This window comes from Terrapene carolina, unplaced genomic scaffold (genome assembly GCF_002925995.2).
Source record: "Terrapene carolina triunguis isolate 2854851 unplaced genomic scaffold, T_m_triunguis-2.0 Scaffold84, whole genome shotgun sequence".
In the NCBI taxonomy this organism is placed as follows: domain Eukaryota; kingdom Metazoa; phylum Chordata; order Testudines; family Emydidae; genus Terrapene; species Terrapene triunguis.
The window spans coordinates 23,193,085-23,214,503 of NW_020664435.1; the positions used below are offsets into that span (position 1 = coordinate 23,193,085).

At 37.3% G+C, this 21,419-nt stretch overlaps 1 protein-coding gene across 2 annotated transcripts in view; it reads left to right on the plus strand.

The window, feature by feature from the left end:
• Window positions 1-1,203: 1,203 nt before the first annotated feature.
• Window positions 1,204-21,419, plus strand: part of ETV1 (ETS variant 1) — a 76,754-nt gene continuing 56,538 nt past the window's right edge. The window contains exons 1-5 of one of the 2 annotated variants that reach the window (XM_024209042.2): window positions 1,204-1,316; window positions 1,752-1,886; window positions 2,688-2,775; window positions 4,908-4,955; window positions 14,675-14,728. In XM_024209042.2, coding sequence (XP_024064810.1) covers window positions 1,842-1,886; window positions 2,688-2,775; window positions 4,908-4,955; window positions 14,675-14,728 — 235 coding nt within the window. In that variant the 5' untranslated portion in view covers window positions 1,204-1,316; window positions 1,752-1,841. Of the gene's footprint in view, window positions 1,317-1,751; window positions 1,887-2,687; window positions 2,776-4,907; window positions 4,956-14,674; window positions 14,729-21,419 lie in introns of those variants that run through there. The other variant, XM_029910974.1, reaches the window with a different exon arrangement.

Sequence of the window (21,419 nt, forward strand, 5' to 3'; positions counted from 1 at the left end):
TCTGAACCTTAAAAGTCTGAGTCAGGATGCATCCCACTACAGCAGTGCCACAGATAACCGGATTCAGCACCTGGTTCCTGCCATACCCAGAAAATGTTGAGCCCCCACTCTGCAAATGTAACTGCCTTAATACAGAACAAGTGTTGATGCTCTCAGAATGCCAATGCATCTTGGTACAGCAAAAATACAGATCTGGCCAGCTTTTGACTCCAACCTTCCAAATTCCATTGCCTAAAGAGAGTTTAGTCTTTATTACAACACTTCAGAAATGCCAGCACAACAGCACCACAAAAACCCAGTTCTGGCACCTGGATCCTGCTAAATTTTGGCTACAAATCCTAGAAATGGTGTAATCAAAATAAAAAGCAAGTGTTGCTTCTACTAATCAACTGAAAAATCTGGACCTGGATAAATCCTGATACAGGAAAGATGCAAAAACTCGAATTTGGCACTGCTATCTTGCTGTATCCAGCTAATTTTTGGCTGCATACCCTGGTTATAGTCTAAATTTAGTACACATGCAGTTTCTCCTAATCCATCAAAAAATCCAGATCCCTATGTATGAATTTGATGGTACAGTTTCTGGGTTTGTGGCCAAAATTTGGCAGGATCCGATGCTTGTTGTGCTGCTGTTGTACTGGAAGGCGTTGGTGTTTGGATTTTTGTGTGCTATAGAAATGGACAAACATGTTCTGTATTTAGGCAGTAGAATTCAGGGGTTTGAGGCCAAGTCTTGGCAGGATCCAGATGCTGGTCATGAGTTTTTGTGGCACTGCTGTGTATCTAATGTTCTTTGTTGTTCCTGGAATAGGAGAGAGCCAAATTGGTTCTCTATTGAAGCAGCAGCATTTGCAGGTTGGGGGCCAAAAAACAGTCTGGAACCAGGTGCTAGATATGGGTATTTGTGGCACTATTGCACTGGGATGCTTCAGGATCTGGATTCCTTCTGAGTGTAAAACAAGCAGCTACATTTGTTCTTTACTTATGCAGTAGCTTTAACGGAGCAAGGACCAAAAATTGGCTGGACCCACCAGAATCCGGCAGGATCCAGCTTTTACCTTTTTCCCTGAGGGAGAGAGGCAGCCTGACTGACAGGCAGAAATCTGATCCTGTGAAAGACACAGAGAGCCAATGGGAGGCAGAGATCCATCAGTTTGGACTGGAGGCCCCTGGAGGAGAACCAGAGGAAAAACCACCGAATTGAGCTCTGTCAGTGGCGCTTACTGCTTCCAAGGGGGAAGTGCTGGGAAATAATTAATGTTTTTATTAAATTTGGAGGGAATTTTTTGCAGCCGATCGCCTTGTGTTACCTTCAGGTGGGTCTTTCCAGCAACTTTTTACGTAGCTCCAGATAATTGCATGGTTGTGGGTTGCAAAAACGATCCTTTAAAACAAGATAGCTGCGTCTCGCTCGCTCGCTACTCCCGTTAGGTGCAAAGCGAGTCATGTTGTTCGCCATTACTAGTTCTGCACACGTTTGCGAATCAGAGCTGCCAGTTACACAGATCGCTCTGGGGATACAGCAGGAGTGTAAATAAATACCTCGCCTCTTGTTTTGCTTTCCGCTGCTGTAAAAAGTGGGTTTTGCTCTGTGTTTTAACCTGGCACTTGCTTAGAACCCAGGTGAAAGCAGGGAAGGGAGGGTTGTTTTTATGAATGGGACTCTTTGAGGTTAATTAGCTATGCAAATTCAAGCAGTTCATTCATGTTTTTTTTTTTAAATCTAAAAGCCATCTTGTATTCCCCTCTAGGCTGATTGGAGACCAGATCCTGAGGAAATCTTCAGGTCAAATGCTCAGAAAATAAAAACACTGAGCTAAGACTTGTGGAAGAGCTGCAGAATGGATGGATTTTATGACCAGCAAGTGCCTTACATGGTCACCAACGTGAGTGATCAGTTCAAAAGTTGGTGTTTATTAACTTGACGCCGACTTATTTCTCTGGGGGACTTTTGCGACCATAGTATCTGCTTTGTTACCGCTGTAGGGACGACTGTTCATCTAGGAGTCGTGCCTGCAAGATGGGCTTATCTTCTAGTTATTTGAATAACGCATAGTTTTCTTTAAAGACAATTTTTGGATCCTTTTTTTTCCCCAAAAAAGTAAAACCATGCACACGATTAGTGGAAGAGGAGGGCACCAGCAGCAGCTGCATGCAAAGTTTCTGGCTGTGTTTGCCTTCAACACCGAGAAGAATGAAGTTGAGGCAAACGTTAACACTTCTTGTTTTCAGGATTTTTGCAAGCAATTTTACAAATAACATTTTGAAACAAAGCAGCCTGCTAGAATGTCCTTATTCGAATTCTCCTGAAGAGTTTAAGCAAAGGGGATTTTTATGCTATTGTGTGCCAGATTGCTAAATATATGTGTTAGTACTGTGCTGCAGCTGGAGCATATTGCATATGTATCTATACAGATAGAGAGATACATGGATAAATAGGAATGTGTTGCATCTAGGCACAAGTATGAAGGATGTTAGGTACTCAGCATAATTCTCTGCTGTAAATTTGTATGTAGAAATTAAGAATAGAAACTGTAGGATAGTCATTTTCTCTGTGGAATATGTAAAGAATCCATGTAGGCTTTGTTTAAATGTGGAAATCAGAGGGTTGTATGTATATGTGTATATATATATGTGTGTGTGTGTGTGTGTGTGTTTTTAAAGTAACTGATCTTTCCTGTTTATAGAATCCGCGTGGGAGAAACTGCAATGAGAGACCAACAAATGTCAGGAAAAGAAAATTCATTAACAGAGACCTGGCTCATGATTCAGAAGGTGAGGGCTCACTCCCCTCTTCCCTCCCCCCCCATGTTTTATTTAATAACGCAGAGAAGCTTCATAAGAGCTAAATAAGACAAGAAAATTGCATTTAAGTTTGTGACACAAACTGGCAAAGGCAATTAACTGTTAAAGTTGCTATTCCTTCCTGACTCACCCTGTTCTGTTTTAGATATTGCTGCACATATGGCTCATAAATGTCACTCACTGAGGTGAGAATTTTGCAGTATCTGACACAGTGCCACAAGTTAAGGATACGCTACAACCCAGCATCTTCACCTTCAGGCCTTGCCTACACTCGACTTCTTTCTTTTTAACATTTTCCACTATTGCTACCACTGGTGCAACTCCATTAGTGATAGCAAGAGTGCCAGTGCTAGTGTAGACCAGCGGCTGCTATTCTAACCACTGTGCTAGTGCAGGGCTGAAGGGCAAGACAGAACACCAGCAGGTTCTTCTGGCCTATCATCTACACTAGCATTTGCACTATTGTTACCTCCAGTGGAGTTGTGCTGGTAGTTCCTTCCATCCATGGGAAATTTAAGCAAGAAAGTCTAGTTTGGACCAGACTTGGGAGGGCCCAACCATTGTCGACCACACTCATATAATAGCCATGTTAAAGTCAGTGGGAATATTTGCGTGAGTAAGGTGAGCAAGATTTACTCCTACTTGACAAGGGTCAGTGCAGTTTCTACACGTACTCGCCAAACACTGTGTACACCCATGTAACCGTTCTAACGGTAAGATGAGCAGAGACCCCTGAATCTGTAAAAACAACGAGGAGTCCTTGTGGCATCTTAGAGACTAACGCAGGGGTCGGCAACCTTTCAGAAGTGGTGTGCCGAGTCTTCATTTATTCACTCTAATTTAAGGTTTCGCGTGCCAGTAATACATTTTAACATTTTTAGAAGGTCTCTTTCTATAAGTCTATAATATATAACTAAACTTGTTGTATGTAAAGTAAATAAGGTTTTTAAAATGTTTAAGAAGCTTTGTTTAAAATTAAATTAAAATGCAGAGCCCCCCAGGACCTGGGAAGTGTGAGAGCCACTGAAAATCAGCTCGCGTGCCACCTTTGGCACGCGTGCCATAGGTTGCCTACTCCTGGACTAATGTGTGCTTAAAATCCCTGCAAAAATGCCTATTCACAGCACACATCTAAAGCAAAACCATTTGCTGTTTTTACTTAGTGCCAATATAAACAGAGGGCATCATCCCCTCATATGGACTAATAGCCTGTAACATTTAAACACATATTAGATATATCTGCCAATATCATAGAAAAAGGAAGTATCTTTCCAAAAGTTAATAACCTTTAAAAACATTTGTTCATCAGTTCAGACATCATGCTAAGTTTTAGCTCAGAGCAAATTTTCATACTGAGTTGCTCAATCTCTGAAAATAGGGACCACAAATGGGATCAAATTCTGACCTGACTTACACCCGGTACGAGCCCATGCATGTCAGTAAAGCAGTGTAAAATTTTGTCCATGGCCGTGGCAGTGCCACTTTAATTTCAAATCTATGTATGATGCTAATAAAGTGGAATCAATATGTATCAAAGCAGAATTGTTACTAAAACATAAAAGAGTAACACCTTACTTTACTTCTATGTCTAACAGAGCCTCTGAGTGTCTTTCCTTTTACATTTCGTTTGCTAAGTTCTGCCCTTTACTTACGTTGGATATAGTGTTTTAAAAAAATCAAACCCCTACTTAGGCAAAATTCCCATAGAAGTCAATAAGAGTTTTGCTGGAGCAAAGATTGCAGGAAGAGGCCTGTATTGTGTAAGGAGAAATAGATCATTTGAATGAGAGGTTAACGTCTTGACTTCTCTCTGAGTTACTGAATAGGCATTATTTGCTATAAACGCAAACTTAAAAGATGGTGATTATTATTTCAGGAGTCAATTAAATATTACTGTAGCGTGTATACCTCTTATGGAAAAAAGAGTAGAATAATCATTAATTGCAACCAGGGTCTAGCTGTTGTTTTTTATCAGTATGTAAGGTTGCCAAAGTAAAATTCACATGCCTTGTTCTTCAGGAAAATATTTCTTCTAGTGTAGTTTCATCTTATGGGAAGATTAAAGGTGTGCATCTTTTATATGTGTCTTTCTCTTTCTTCAGAACTCTTTCAAGATCTGAGCCAATTACAGGAGACATGGCTTGCAGAAGGTAAGGGGGAAAACTGCTTGTAAAAAGAGGAAAAACAACTCTGGAGGAAAAAAAATAAGTCCTGAACTTGCTGTCTTAATGTTCAGCCCAATTAATTGAGCTCTAAAAGAGCCACCTCATGTGTCATGCATACATTAGAGCCTCTGATGAGTTTGTCTTTGGGGACTCTGGGGCTGCTCTACCCAGTGTCATCACAAATTACCAGGAGAAATTGCTTCCAGCTCACAATCACATCTGCTTTTGGCAAGAACTAATGCACCAAGACTTCAAGTTCTAAGCCTCTGTTCAGATTTTAATTGCAATTGATCAGGTTTATATTATTGTACCTCGAGAGACTGCATACAGCCAGAACTGGGCTTGCTGTTTCCTTTACAGCAGCACATATAATTATTTGGTGTTCTGGTGGAGTACTTTTCTGATGGCAGAAATTAGTTTCTCTGGGTTCATCGGGACGGGATGCTTCAAGATTTAAGTGCAAGTGTCTTCTTTCCACCTTGTTCACAACACAGAACATTAGGTGTGTATCAAATACTTAATAAGGAAGGAGATTTCTTTTTTCATAAGCTTTTTGATATTGTGTATAAGTTAATTTTTTTTCTTCATGTCTTACTTTTTATAGGACTGTATATTGGGAACTAATTGGAAATCTGACATTTGTCATTTTACATTTTTTTGATATTTCAAGTAACCCTTCAAGGCTCATGATATTGAGGTTGATGCTTTTAAAAACAGTAATATTGAATCTGAATTTAGATTAGCTATTGAGATATGGGTAATAAAAAGGAGGAGATACTGCTACAAGAGAACTTCAACAAAATTTAGAGGAGCTTTCTGCTGCTCAAGGTGTATTTGTGCACTTCAGTAATTTATGTTTATTATTTAATAATGTTTATTTTGAGCATGAAGATTCTTATGCATTGTCTGCCTCATATTACATCAGAGTAAAGATTTTTTTTTTTTGGTTGAACTTTAAATGGAAAACTTTTATAGTCAATTTGAACATGATTTTGATTTAAACTAACATAATTTCTGTGAATTTACCCTGATTTAGGCACTGTGGGTATTAATGTGTTTTATTTTTAGCATATTATACTGAATTATACACTATTGTTGTTTACTGAATAGATGTTTTGTTTCTCTGGGAGTGGGGAGACTTGCATGCGACTGCTTACCATGGAAAGAAGGAAATATTGCTGGTGGCTACTTGGCTTCAGGCTGATTTTTTGATAACCATGCATGTAGTTGGTCAAGCTGTTAGCCTGTAAGTTTGTTTGTTTTACTGATGTTTTAATTCGCTTAGCATGAATTTTTGTCTTTAGTATATGTCTTTGTCAAGATATAATCAAAAATTCTTTAATGAAGTTATGGAATGGAGTTGGAATATAAGTATTAGTATATTTTTTAAATCACTGAATATAGGGTGTATTGCAACAAGATAGTCTTATACTATAATCATCAGATAAAACAGTGACTGTCTATCTTATGGTAATTTTAGCAAGGATCTGTTATTGTGTCTAATCTGATCGTTTTAACAAACTAGAAGGTTGTCAAAACACTAATTAAAAGGTATGATTATTTTTTTTTATGATAAAACAACTTTTAGTTTTATTTTTAGTGGCATGCATCTTCTTTTTGTTCCTGGAAATGATTAAAAAATTTTTATTCTAAATCAAAAAGATTCTTGGCAGGTTGGTAATGTATGTGCAGAGCAGTTTAGTAAATAGAAAAAATATGGAAATCAAGATTGACGTACGTCATTTCTATAGGTATACAAAGGATTGTAGTGGAGATTTTTACTTTTGAACTCCTTTTGTTTCTTAAGAGTAAATGAATTTTTTTCAGTGCTCTAAGTTTTTCCTTATGTGTTTAAGCAGAGACAGCTTTGATCTGTCAAAGTAATGTGTCTAGCCCTTTGTAAGTTAGGCTGAGGAAAGCTTGTAAATATTGTTAATATCATATGGTAAGTATAAAAAGTTACTTTTTATCTGGAAAGAAATACCCAAACTACTGAGTTTTACATTTATATTTAATTATATATTTCTGCAGAGTATTAAACTTAAATATTATATGTATCCCGCTATTATGAAAATATTTTAGCAAACTATAAATTTCAGACCACTACCATTTTAGTTCTTATTTAAAACAGACAATCTGCCTCCCCCCCGCCCCAGCTTTTACAGGCTTTGCAGAGAATCTATCAGAACTAAAGAAAAACAATCAAGATCCTGTTTCTGGTCCTATTTATTACCTCTGACACCTCTTGTAATTATGATGTTTTTAAAAAATCTTTGTAAATAAAAGTTTGTAAACTTGCACTAGTATTTACAATATACTGGTGTTAAGAATGCTATATTTTAGCTCTGCTGAAATGACTGCATGGATGACTTGTTTACCCATTGCTAGATTTGTCCATTTATGTCCTCCTGGACTTTCATAAACTAGAAATCTGCCAATTTGGCAACATCAGTAATGTTTACATATTTATTTTCATGATGCGCTGTAGCCAGGAAAGTGACCATGAAATTTTAAGAGCAATGGCAACTGACCAGGTTTCTCCCACAAGTTCAAAACCCCACTGGGGAGTAACCAGGTCAGAAAATCTGCTTATTAAACAAGAGAGTCAAGGGAGTTACAATGTATCACACGTGAAGAATGTTGCAAAAAATTATCAAGGCGCCTTTCGTACTTGGGACATTTTAGCCAGCATGTTTTTACGGAACAGGGTGATTTGTTGTTTTCTGTGAAGAATCTTAGTAATAAACAACTAAACACAAAGGGATTTATTCTCTTCTCAGTACTTGTACACAACTTCCATTGTAAATAATAGGATTTGCACATGTATATTAAAGGACAAAAGTAATCCAAAGTACAAAATATAAACAGATTATTGTATTAGTTTGTTTATCTAATATATTTATTACCACCTCCAACCTCAGAAACTGAATGCCACTTGTAGAAAAGTTATGATGTGTTATACTTGCTTCTGCAGTACTTGAATTCTATGAAATAAGTAGCTTTTTCTTCATGTTCTATTAAATGTATCAGGAAGAACACCCACATTATTTTGAGGTAAAATTTAAACTAAATGTGGTTTCCTAAAATCAGTAGATGGGGGACGGAAAATAATTTTGAACGATTTCCTGATGCCATAATTTGAAAGTGGAAGGATTTTAATAATTGTCTCCACTATTAAACTTGGAAACAAAGAGTTAAAATTGCTTATCGCCAACAAAGACAAATATTGTTCAGATAATGTCTTTGTTTTTTTATTTAAGTATTGTGGCAGCTACATTTTGTCATGATAATATTGTATAATGCCTGTATTGATTCTGTATATTTGGAATTATATTGCAGTTGGCAGATAGCAATTATTCAGTGTCTTGAGATAAATTGGTTCAAATATTAATCTAATGCTATCTCATCATGGTTGCTTCTACATATTGTGGAACAAACAGAGGAGAGAAAACAAACTCTCTGCCACGGAAAGCCTACTATGCGTTGTGGAAGCATTTGGGGTGGGAGAATAATAGACAACAGAAAAGCACATTATTTATTAAAAATGGCTATTCTAGTATTTCTGTCACTATTCCTGGCCGAAACTTGATAGAGATGAGTAAAAGGCTTCCAAAATGAATATAGGTAACTGAGCTATTCTATTGTTTTAAAAAGTTAATCTATTGATCTGTATGATGGAGTTCCTTCTTTGGTAGTAACAATGAGAATTTATCACATAAAACTCATTAATATTTATTGTATTTTTTGCTCTGTTCTAGTGCAAGGCAATCGCTTTACAATAAAAGGCGCAGGTAACGGGTTTGTTCTCCCACCACAGTTTGTAGCTAGACAGGCACAGCGAGGGTGGCTCTCCCAAGTTTTCCAAACTGAAGAAGGCACCCGTACTGATTTCTGTAAAACGTTTATATTTCTGCTACCAATTAATGGTTAAGTTTGGGATGAACTCCAAGAAATGGTTTCCGTGATCTCTGCTACCATTGTCACGTTTGTATACACATGATTCGGTGTTACCCAATGGATTATCCCTAAATGCGTATATATGAAAGTGATCACTTAATTTACATTGTTCAGTAATGCTCAAATTCCCATTTTTAACAGAATCTAAAACTTTAGGGCTTGACCCTCAGCCGGTATAAATCATAGTCGCTCCATTGACTTCAGTGGAGCTATGCTGATTTGCACCAGCTGTGGATCTGGCTTCTTAGCTTTCTGCTGCCCTATAATGAACCCCACATTTGGTAAGAACACTAATCTGAATGTCGGGTATACAACCATTAAGTATTTTTGTATCTGAATATATATGTATTTAGTGAACAAACATGGTCAAACAAAGACCGCTTCACATCTTGGTTGAAGTTTGCCTAGTAGGGAATGTTCTAAAAGGGAATAAACATGTTAAAGATGAGACTTGTAGCACAGTGAATCACTTCCCTTTTTTGGAGTTCTGGACAGTTAGTGGATTTGACTTTTAAATACTTGATTTTAAATACGCTTGATTTTAAATAGCTCTGCACAAAAAGTGGAGAAAAATTGGATTTGGCAAAATGGTGCTAACCTTTTGTAAAATTGTTGGTCCTGAAAGTGTACACAGTACTAATCTGGGGGTTTCTTCTTTGATGGAAAAAAACAGATTAGTAATTTTGTCCCATTGCATAGTTACTTATTGACTATGAGGGACGTAGCAGATGTAAAATGTGAGTGTGGATTTTAAACCAACTTCTGTATTATTCTGCATAAAAGTTAAAGTCAAAAACTAAGGCCAGATCTCGCAAACCCTCTTCATCTTAGTATAGATCATTCACACCAAGAATGATTTGCAGGATCTGGCCCCTAGTTTTTAAGCTACACATAAGTTTATATGTCAGAGCAGGTCACTTGAGAAAAAAAAAAGTTTGGTTGCTTTGATAGCACATTCGGTGTTCACGTGGTAATGATATTTTCCTTTTCGTATTCAATAAATGGTCATTGTCATGCCTTATGAGTACTTCTATATTATCAACTGTTGACCCTTTTTCATCTTTTTTATTAAAAATATGTTTTTTGTATTAATGCCTGTACTTCATATAACCTTTTAAATGTTCGAAACAGATATTGAATGAAACAAAGCTTAGGGGCCTCATTACTTTGTTTTGTGGCCTAAAACTTTATTTTAGGGTAAGCTGGAAATAGTGCTACTCAGATGTCTTCCTGTCATTTTCAGATTCTTTTGCCACACTGAGTACATCTTTGTTGTTTTGAAACAAATTATGTCTAGGTCAAAAAGTGAGCCTCAAGTTCTGAGAGGGGAGTAGTTTAGATATTCTAACATTTTCTATAATAAAGTTCTTAAGTGAAGCAAGAAGAAATGGCAAACTCTCTGCTTGTCCTGCAACCTTACATGCATATGGTGCTGAATTTCTGGCAGAAGTTTGTGGTTGGGAAAGGAAGGGTTAAATTTTATTGCCTTTTCGTTTATTAAATATGTTCTTTAGCGGGTCTGTGCTACCTCTGAGACAAAGCAATGAAATTGGTGTGTTTATGCAGAAAGTTCAAGTTTACTTTGCTGTTGCGTTCTGGAAGGGTGTGACATGAAAAGATTGTGGTTTAGGCCACATGGTTCAATGTGGACTGTGTTTTTGTGAATGGAGGCAGAACTCCAGTTCTGACTGCTTGTCTTGAGGAATTGCTTAGGAGATCAGCTGTCTCATTCACTGGCAGAAAGAATGACTCATACATCTTCTTCCTTGTTTGGCTCCAGGTCATTGTTACAGTGGCTAGAGCTGGTTTTAATTAAATATTAACTCCTTTTGTACTAGATATTTGTTGATGGTGACTTTTTAAAAATTGTTTGTTTGCAATGAAAGAAAGGAAATTGACCCCCCCAATGTCAGGTTAAATTGCTTTTCCAAGTTGCTTTCCATTTGCAAGATATATTCTAAGTTTAGCTTTGTAAAGTAATGTGTTAATATTGTCTCTGAAAATCAAAAACAGGTATTAAGTATTTCTTTGCTTTGAACAGTTGCTATTGGCAAGTTGATTTTAATTGAGTAGGTGATGAGACTATAAAATCCAAACTGATACATCCCCTGTAAAACTAGGATTATAATTAACATTATTGTGCATTTCCCACACACCCGTGGGACATAGTGCTGTAGTCAGAAAGAAAAAAAAACTTTTGGTAATAGTTTTTCTCTGCTAAGGCGACTGGCTGATAGTACAGATGTTGCCCACTTCAAGTATGAGAGTCTGAGACTTGATGGCAGCTTGTCTATTAATGTGGAATGACCTGATAGAGCTGCTTCTGCTATTACCAATAAAATCTACATGCTTAATCTCCTTGAAAGCCTTTTATTGGGCTTTTCCCCTCCTCCTTTCCTCTAGATCCCTTAATTAAGTAGTGTGGGGAAATAGTCTCATTCTCTGGGTGGTCATTTCAGACATGTTTTCTAATAGTCTGCTAAATGGAGAGGGAAAAAGTTTTGTTGACTTGTGTCTTGTCTAAATGTGGTGATAGAAGACCGCTGTAGCTGTTATGAGAGCTTTGCCGAATTGCAGTGTCTATGACTAAAGAAAAGAGGAAACGAATGATATATCCATATATAAATGTGCATGAAGTTGCAACACTCCCAAGTCACATTTTCCTTTCAGAGATCCAAGTTAAGATGAAGTTAACTGTGTACTTGCTGGTTTAACTTATTACAAAGACTCCCTTTAATTATCAAAACTTGGGGTACAAAAGCCCTCTTCTGTTTGAGTAATGTGATGGTGCACTCAATCCATTTCCCTTTTCACAGCTAGCTACTGTTGTAAAAAGTCTGTGTATTGGGTGGACAGTTGCTTGAATTTCTGTAATATGATCATGTATGAATTTCAATTCTGTTCAGTTTTTTAAAAAAACATAGTTGAGAAGGGGGAATAAATTGACAGTTCTGATTGCCATGTGTCTTATGGCTAGTGGATTGGTGACTCTTATTTGTGTAGTTTTCAGGATGGGCTCACAGATTTACTTCCTACAAAATTTGTTTTATTTTGGTGCTATGTGGTTTTTTTTAAGCATCCCAAGAGAAAATGTATGGAACTATATGCCTGACATTTTGTGCATTTTCTTTAATGTAAAAAGGAATTGCCAGCTTTGCTATGTTCTCCCCCACCCCGTAGCTTTTAGAGAAGCACATACCGGCAAATGTATTTAAAACTATTATAGTTTTGACTACATTAGTCATCTCCTATTTTTACTGTTCTTGTATAAAGCGGTGTGTTTGGGTTTTTTAACTAGGTTTTTTTAACTATTAGGTGTTCAGTAGTACCTTTCAGTAGTCAGACCCAATCCTTCTCTCATTCACCCCAGTGCAAATTAGGGGGGATAAAACCATTGAAGTCAGTGGAATTATGCTGGTTTACAGGTAGAGACTGGAACTGGACCTTAGAAGAGGTTTTTGGCCCTACAGTTCTCATCCTCTGGATAGGAAAACAAAGAGTCTGATTCACCACTGTATTACTCCAGTTTTATGCTGGTGACTCCACTGAAATCAATCAAACTGGCATAAAGCAGTGGTGAATCAGGCCCAGAGGCTGGAGTTGGTAATTTGCTGCGAAGAATGTAAAATATGGTGGACCCATTTCTGCAACTACCACAAATCAATCTTAAGTGGAGATATTCACATGTGGAGAGCCCATTTATTTCATAACTAGACGGATATTTAACCCCCTGCTAGCTGCATTTAAAAATGACATAAAATTATATATATATATATATTTTATTATTTATATTTCATGGACAAGGGGTATTGTATGGATATATCCTATTTATAAACAATAAAGTTAATGAATATAAATGCTACACATTTATATGTGCCCCAAAATTTAAAAAAAAATTAGGAATGTAAAAGATCCCTACGGTAAAGTTTGTTACCTGGGAGAGCTTGACTTCAGGATTGGAGTTTCCTGTAGCAGTCAAATATTTGGCATATTGAAGGGAAAATTTTAAACTTCTTACATGCACTGATCTGAATGAACCAACTGAAATTTACAGAGTGTTAATTTTTGGTTGACTTTACCTCTCTTGGGCTTTGCATTGCCCTTGAGTTCATCACTGGTCAGAATGCTGAGGTTTCTTTGGAGGGAAGAGAAGTTTAATGCATTAACAAATTACTTGGAGTATTTGATTTAGTAAATTTGATGTGCATTCTGTAGAACTTTAATTCTTGTTTATTATTTAATTAAACATGTCTTCAGATATACAGTTTTTTCTTAAAGGGCTAGTTTTAGTGTAATATAAATGCTAGAAAAAGCTTCAACATCTGTGTTTTCCTCAGATTAACGTTAATTGCCATTCACATATTTGTCTTAACACTTGAGCTACATCCTTGTTTATAGTTTATCCACAATTATTTTGTTTTTAAGGTATATTTGCTTCAATACATTAGGTAGGATTATAAACATATTCTTTGGAATCATGAGAGTACTATTTTACTGCATTATGGGCCTGATCCTGAAATACTTACTCAAGAAAAACTTCCAGTGAAGTCAGTGGAAATTTTTTTTTTGAATTAAGGAGTTTAGGATCAGGTCCACAGAATATCTTGCACTAAAGGATCAAGAGTGGCTAAGTCTAAAGAAATATTCTTACCTCTTGACTCGCATGTATAATTCCCATTGATATTAGCAGGTGTTAGGTATATGTATAAAAGTGAACCAAGCCCTTAATATTTCCTAACTTGGAAAGCTTTCTGAAATGATCAAACAACATATTTTTCTTTATTGCTTTTAATAGTTTGATATTCAGTGTTCTAATAAATGGGTATATAACCACTGTTTACTTTTTCATGAAGCATGTTGGGTTACTCTCGATTTACTTCTCTTTGGACAAGAATTGTCACATACTTTCAAACAGTTCATTTCATGTCACTTTGCCATGGAAGTTCTAGATGAGATAATTTAAAAATACTACTCTTTTGTCAAACTATGGCAAGCTGAGTTTTTGCTAACTATGGAATTATCTAGAAAGGTTACACCATGGCTGTCCCATGACCTGGTTTTTGCTAGTTTCCACCTTACACAATTAAACTAAACAGTGTTACAGCTATATGTCTAAACTGTGTTAAAGCCTTGGATGTTTACAAGGCATTAAGACAATTTGGGGAAACTGTTAATGGCTTGACTATGCAACAAAATGGCATTGTATTATCACCAGGGGACAACCATGATGTGTCAGATGCAGTTGGAGTTATAGTGTTAGTTGTTTCATAAAGTTTCCTAAAAGTAAAGATATTACAGAAGGCAGAGGGACTCTGGTTATGGTTCTCATGCTAGGTACATATTTTGGGCCCATCTGAAGATAAAGATTGAAATGAAAATTCTATGGTCCGGCCAAAGACTCTTTTGACCCTTTAAAACACAAAATAAAAAATGTTTTCTGCTATTTTGGCTGCGTTACCCCTAAATGAGTCCAGTTTCTCCTGGTGAGGGAACACGAGGGGTTTAAATGTAGAAAGATGGTTTAAACACGGATTTATTTTTGTGCAGAAGTCCCCTTTGAAAATTCATGCTAACGGGTTTTAGTCATGGTTGAGGTTGTTCTCATGCCTTATTTCAGTCCTAATAATGGTTGAGCCAACAAAATCCTAGTTTTGACCTTGGCTGTGCTTCAAGGTTAGGACAATAATCTTCACTATGCTTTAGTGGCTTCTCTTAATTTATCCCCCCTTTTTTCCCCCTTTCTTCAGCTCAGGTACCTGACAATGACGAGCAGTTTGTGCCAGACTATCAGGCTGAAAGTTGTAAGTATAGTCTGATTCATCGCTTTCTTAAAATATATATTTTGTCTCAATTTCTAGTATTCATGGTCATGTGACAGTCATGTGGTCGTTCTATTTGCCTGTCAGTGACATCAACACTAAGAATAGATAAGCAAGTAGGGCTCTGAACTGCAGCCAGTAAAGGTTGTTTTTGCTGAAGGTGTAACCTTTAGCAGGTGGTCCCATTTTTCCATTTGTCACTGAAGCAGAGAAATTCTCTCTCATTGAGCTCAGTAAGATAGCAGAGCTTTCTGTGTCTCTTGAATAGAGGGAGAAGGATGGTACGCGCTGTATGGATCCAAGTAGTGTAAAACATAAGCCGCTAGTCCCTTGCATAAAAATTACTTGAGAGTCTTGGTGGGTTTTCTAAACAGCCCTCTTGTTTTGTATTTACCAAATACAGCCAGTCTCTGTCAACATAGTAATATAACTTAATAGACTATATACAGCATGGCTCCATGAACCATATGTTGCATTCCTATCTCAAGTGAAATTTCCGTTGGAGTTAGCAGGAGTTTTACCTGAGTTAGAAAAACAGGAATTAGCCCTATGTTGTGTTAATCCACCTGCTTTTTCTGAGCCTTTTTGTGTATGAATCAGCTGGACAGTCTGTCTGGTTTGCCACTCATCTTATTCATGCCAGAAACTTTTTATTTATTTTTTAACACATGCACGCCCAACTCTTCCCTTGCTGCAGTTCTACTTCCCTTTTTGAAGTCCCTTCCACTAGTGCTGCTCTGAGGTTTGACTGGCAGAGGATACATGAAGGCAGTGGCATGAGAGACGTTGCCTGGTGAGGCCAATACTGTCTTGCATCCTCCCTCCGCCCCCACCATACACATGTCACTCCCCTATAGCAAGTCTGGTCTCCATCAAAGGTCACTTCTAGACACTTGTCTGCTTATGGCAGTAGAGTTCATGGCTGCTTTTCCACTGAGCTAAGTAACTTCTATTATTGATCCTACTAGAGAAAATTGCTGCAATCAGCTAAACTGAATACCTGTTAAAACTAGCATTCATGTATCATAAAAATACAGTAGTAAAAAATGAAGGCATGAACAATTTTATAATAGAGATGTCAAACAAATTAGAATTAAAAAAAACAATAAAGCTAACATAGTTTCAAAGTTGCTTAATTTCCCTGCACATCTTGAGATTGTTCAAGATACTTAGATACATTTCCTTATCATAGTTTCCATCACGTGCACATAACATACATATTTGGCAAAACAAGATTTCTTTTCCTAGACTGATTTTATTCCAACACTGAAATTGCTTTTATTTTTGTAATAAGTTGCCTCAAATAATTCCTCGCACTAATTCCTAAAGACACACAAATGAATATGGATAATAGTCATTTTGAAATTACTATTTGTATGAAGTTTTTCCCCTCTCTTCGTATAGCAAGTTTGCCTAGTATAATACCCATGCAAAATTTGTCTATAAATTTCATCCTACATACACTGTTGTGTCCAAATAAAATTTGCACGGCACAGATCTCTTATATAAGAGTGCAAAGTTCTGCCAGGGCTTCTATTAACCCACAATTATTGTTCCAAAATAAGTCAATGATTCCTGGAGAATAATTTGTGAACTGTGAATGAAAAACCCCATCAAAGTTTGTCACTGCTTCTGGTGATAAAGAAATTCACCTAACATGGATACTTCATTAATGCTGTTGTATTTTAGAGTTCTTTAGCCACAGTTTACACAGGATTATCAAAGGAGCATTTATTTCCTCATTTCAGTTGTTTTCTTTATCTTAAGTAAAGGTCAGGCGAGCTTCCTGGAGAGTACTCTAGCAAAGGTTACAGAGTTTCAAACATAGACTCGAATATAATGTACATAGCTATGAGCTCTTCAGAACAGAAATGGGGAACAGCATAAACAAAGTCAGAAGAAAAGTACCAATGGGAAACATCACTCCCACACAATTTTGACTACTTCCTCTCAGTTCAGAACTTGCCTTTACAATGTATTATAATTTATTCTGTTGTTTATAGCTCTGTAATGAACCCCCCAGCATGGCAGGAGCACACAAGTTTCACTGTGTGCGAGAGGTAGAGTCAGCCGTAGGTTCTGTGCTAGGTATATAGGTGAGCTAAGAGGGGAGATGAAGGACAGAGATGTGCCCAGTGGAATGGAGGTCCTGGCCACTGTGCCATCCCAGAGGCAGCTGCCCCATGCTTGTCTGGATTTTATAGGCCTGACTTCAGTGAGGTTCCTTGAACAAAGCCTCTTTAGTTGGGCTTTGTACCGAAGGGTGTGTGAGAGAGACAGAATTTCATCCAAGATGCTTACAAAACATATTAAAAAAAACAAAACAAAACAAAAAAACCCCAAGGTTCTGCCCTGCAGAATTATAATCTACAAATAGTAGAAGGGAGAACAAATTAGGTGCAAGAAGTAGTGACATTTTCTTTCTAGCTCTTTCCACTCAAAGATAGCCCTCAGATATGGTGTAAATTTGTGGTGTTAACCCCATCATGAAGGAAACTCTTGCTAATCAAATAGCAGCCGTAAGCAAGATGGGGAAACTATTCCCAGCCACACCCCAAGGTAGTTGCAATGATGACAAAACTTTTCTAGTGCTGAAAACATCAGTGTTGGCAATGATGGAAGCGCTAATGTAGAAGAGATGTTGGCATTTGCTGGCGCTTTTAAGAACCATATCTTTTGACCAGTACTAAGCAGGGTTAGATGACATGGCACTTAAAATACACTGGGTGCCTGCATCCCTCTATTTGTTAGGGCTACCGCTGCTGAAACTGAACTGGTATTTATGACAGTGGGAAACTTTATCAAAAATATCCTACTGTAGATACACAACCCACCTTTCCTGAACAAGTGCATGTCTACATGCCATGGCGAAGCACATTAGAATGTCACTATCTGTTCACAAAAAACAGGGTGAAACAGGCAAATTTCATAAAGAAAATTAGTTGATAATTATTTGCTTTGCTACTATGTCTACAGCTAAGCTTGAGTGTCCGGCTTTGTTGCTTCATACAGCAGCAGAGAAATTCCTAGTTGGTATTTTGCAGAGCTCTTCTGCTTATTCTATATTTGAGGAACAGTGGCTTGATTTAAGGTAAGTGTATGAGAAGTAGCATATATCATAAGTATAAAAAATACTCCAAAAATGAAAAAAATTCCATCCTGTGTTCTGTAAATGTTGTCTATATTTTTGACTAGTGCTCTCCTCAAAGTTCAATAAACATATTTTGGTGTTGACCTCCAATGTGTAATTACATGCCAGGAAAAAGTGGTCTGTGTTATCTCTCTGGGATAAGATTTCCTATTGTTTAAAGTCCATTGACACATACTGATGACGGGGGCCAGATCCTTCAACCCTTTTAATTAATGGTAAAGATCTCAGAGATGCGAGGCCGAGGGAGAGTGGGCCCCAGACTTGCCATTGTAGGAGCTAAAATTGTATTTAATGATGAGTTTGGTTGAAATCTTGTTTACTTTGAGTGGAGATTTTAAAACTTTACCTGCCTCCTCCCATTGTTTGATGGTATCTATGAAAGACACAAGAGGAGGTGGGCAGGCTTTGATAAAATTGTCAGATGGCTAAAGGATGTAGCTGGCAGTGAAAACTCATACTGTCAGCAACATACTGATTTGTAAAGTAACCTGGTACATTTGATTATAAACAGGGATTACCCCTGCACCAAACCAGGAAGTCTGGTCCCTCAATGGCATAATTGTGTGTTTGGCGTTTTGTTTCAGAATTTTTATTTACATTGCTTTTTGGTGTTTCTCCATCCCTTAAAATGTAGATTCATGATAAACTTTTCTTTTGTCTATTACTGAATTTTCTTCTAATGAGAATTTGTGCTGTGCTTTACCAAGTGGACCAGGCTCTCTTTTTATTTTGTTTTTGATTATGTATTTTTTCCCTGACTGTTCAGTGCTTTCACTTAATTCTGCCAAGGGGTAAATGTTAATATTAGACCTCAGCTGTTGACAGTAAATCGGTAAGGCTGGCTATAAAATTCTCTCTACTCAGTGTCCGATTAAACTTTAAGATAAGAAAAATACTCTTTAGTAATGATTTTGCATGTGATCTTTCAAGACCTTTTTTTCCTCAGGTTTAGCAAAGAAGTTCTTTCATTGCTGATGCCAGGATCCTTAAATTATTCAGGGGCTGTGCTTTTTAGATTCTCCAGCTTGCAGTCTTTAAAAGCCTGTTAAAGAGAGATCTTTTACATAGGCTTCAGGTAGCTGTGTTCTTCTGTCATTTTAAGTAAAGGCACAGTGTATTCTATCTCCTATGTAAGTAGGAGAAGTATTAAAATATTTGCATCCATGTTTGTAATACACAAAATCATGGTTAGTTTTTTTCTGCACCATGAAATGAGAACTATTTTTTTCTTCTTGTTCTTTTGGTGAATTAAATATTAAAAGCAAATTACACAAAGTACAATTTACACAACTGTAACACTTTCCTATCTACCCTCGTATATCTTGTGAGCGCAGTTCCTGGATGTTTAATTATCATTTCATTCCTGGCTATTTGATGCGAAAGATATTTTTAAATCAGAATTGGAAATATCAGTATAGTGTAAGTTCCAATGTTAGGCCCGATCCAGCTCCCATCAAAGTCAATAAGAGCTTTGTACGGAGCAACTATATACTGCGTTCATTTTTGTCTGTATTTATGATGCTGTGTAGTTTATTGGCATGTAAGTTTGCATCCCCAAGAAAGTCATTAGTGGCCTGAAAAAAAAATCCAATTTTTTAAGTTCAACATTATGTCCCCTGATTTTAAGTGGTGATTCATTGCCTAGGCAGCTGGTAACTATGTATTACTAGAACAAGATGTCCTAGAAAGTGCAGTTGCTAGTGTTTTGGTTTTTCAAGGTGCAGTGACTAGATAGCTAACACCAGTGCACAATTTTCCTGTGATAAATCAATCTTGCTAGAAATGCCTTTTCTTTTAATATAGTTCTGCAGGCACAGTACTGGAACACTTTGACAAATACCCTAGATGGTGGGGCTTTAAGAGTTTTTCAGTCTTAGCCCAGATTTCTCAGATAACTCTTACTAATAGTGCTTTCTGCAGCAATTTTGCTTTGTTTTTTGGTGCTTTGCTATAAACGACTTCCTCTATTAGGTCAGATTTTTTTTGTCAAAACACTGATGGAATTTATTTGTTTAGCTTGAACCTAACTCTGAGGGATATTTTTAGGTGATCAGAACAAGGGTCAGGGAAACAGGACTCCTTGGTTCTATTCCTGCCTCTGACTCTCTCTGACCTCAGACAAGTTGCTTAACTGCTGTTACCTCAGTTTGAAGTGGATACAAAAATGCATGAATCCCTCACAGCGAGGTGGGACAGCTCCCTTAATCATCTCTTGTAAAATGATTTGAGATCCCTGGATAAAAGGCTTTACGTAGTAGAAAGCATTTGTTACTATTATTATTATTTATTTACTTTATTTCTATTACAGAGTCAGGTTAACAGTTATTGACTGGCCCTTACCTCCTGCCTCCTCACATGTCCTCACCTCTTTCAGTCTCTCCCTCACAATGACTTCCTTCCAGAACTCACTAACATTACATTTTAGCTGCTGTGTTTGTGTGTGTGTTTTTTTTTAATTATTTAAAATAAATTCATTTGTGAATGGTGCCTTTTAGAGAACTCTGTGGGCTCATTTGTGGTTCAGCCTTGGGCATTAGCCTGTGCTAAGCAGGGTTTTTTCCTTCCTCTAGGGGATTTTTGGGACTATTCAAACCTACCCCAGCTCAGCCTGTTCTCGCTTTTGCTAAATTTAATTCTTGGAAAAGTTTTACCAGGAGGCTTTTCTGAGTCCATAATGCTTTTCATCTGTGGTCCTAATAATATCTTGAAAGCTTATGGATTTGTTTTGATTTTAGTAAGCAGATTTTGTTTTCTCTCCTCATTGTATTTTTATACTATATTTCTAGCTCTGAAGCCTTGTTATGTTTTCTTGCAGTGATATTGATAATAAATTAGGTTAGTACAATTGGGGCAATAGTCCTGTGAAACAAGTAGCTAGCTCTTATCCAGAGATGGACTTTGCTGCAGTCAAATCCCTTAAGTCTGAGCTGTTGCTTTTGAAATGGCCTTCGTGTGGTGAAGTGAACATTTACTGCTGAGTAAGGTTGCCTTTCACCATCCCAGTGGAGACTGCAGTCCTATTATGTTGATGTGCTTTGACTGTGTAGTACTTGGCAGTGGGGCCCAGATGTGAAGTGACCTGATAGTCCAGCGAGCTAGAGACTGTAGCACAATCCAAGTAAATGGACAGCATTGCTATGTTGTCTTGGTTTTCTCTAGAGTCCTCCAGGCACTTTTCCGTCCCTTCCAGGCCAGTCCAACCCAGTTTTTCTTCCTCAAAGCCCCATTCTCATTCATGGTTTTAGTGCAGATTAATGGCTTGGGGTGCACGAGGAGGTTATCGGCTAATGAATAAACTTCAGTCATCCCATCCTATGATAAAGCTGTCTCCTAGGTCAAAGATGAAGCATATAACCTTTCCCCCTCTGAAATGGTAATTTCTTAAGGCCATCAAATAACTTCCTGAAGGTTGTTTACATAAAAACAAAATTTAAACATACTTTATTCAAAATGGGGAATTTTCAGTTTTGCAAAAAACTCCCATTCCCTCTCTCTGAGGAAGTTCCATCTAGAATTCTATGG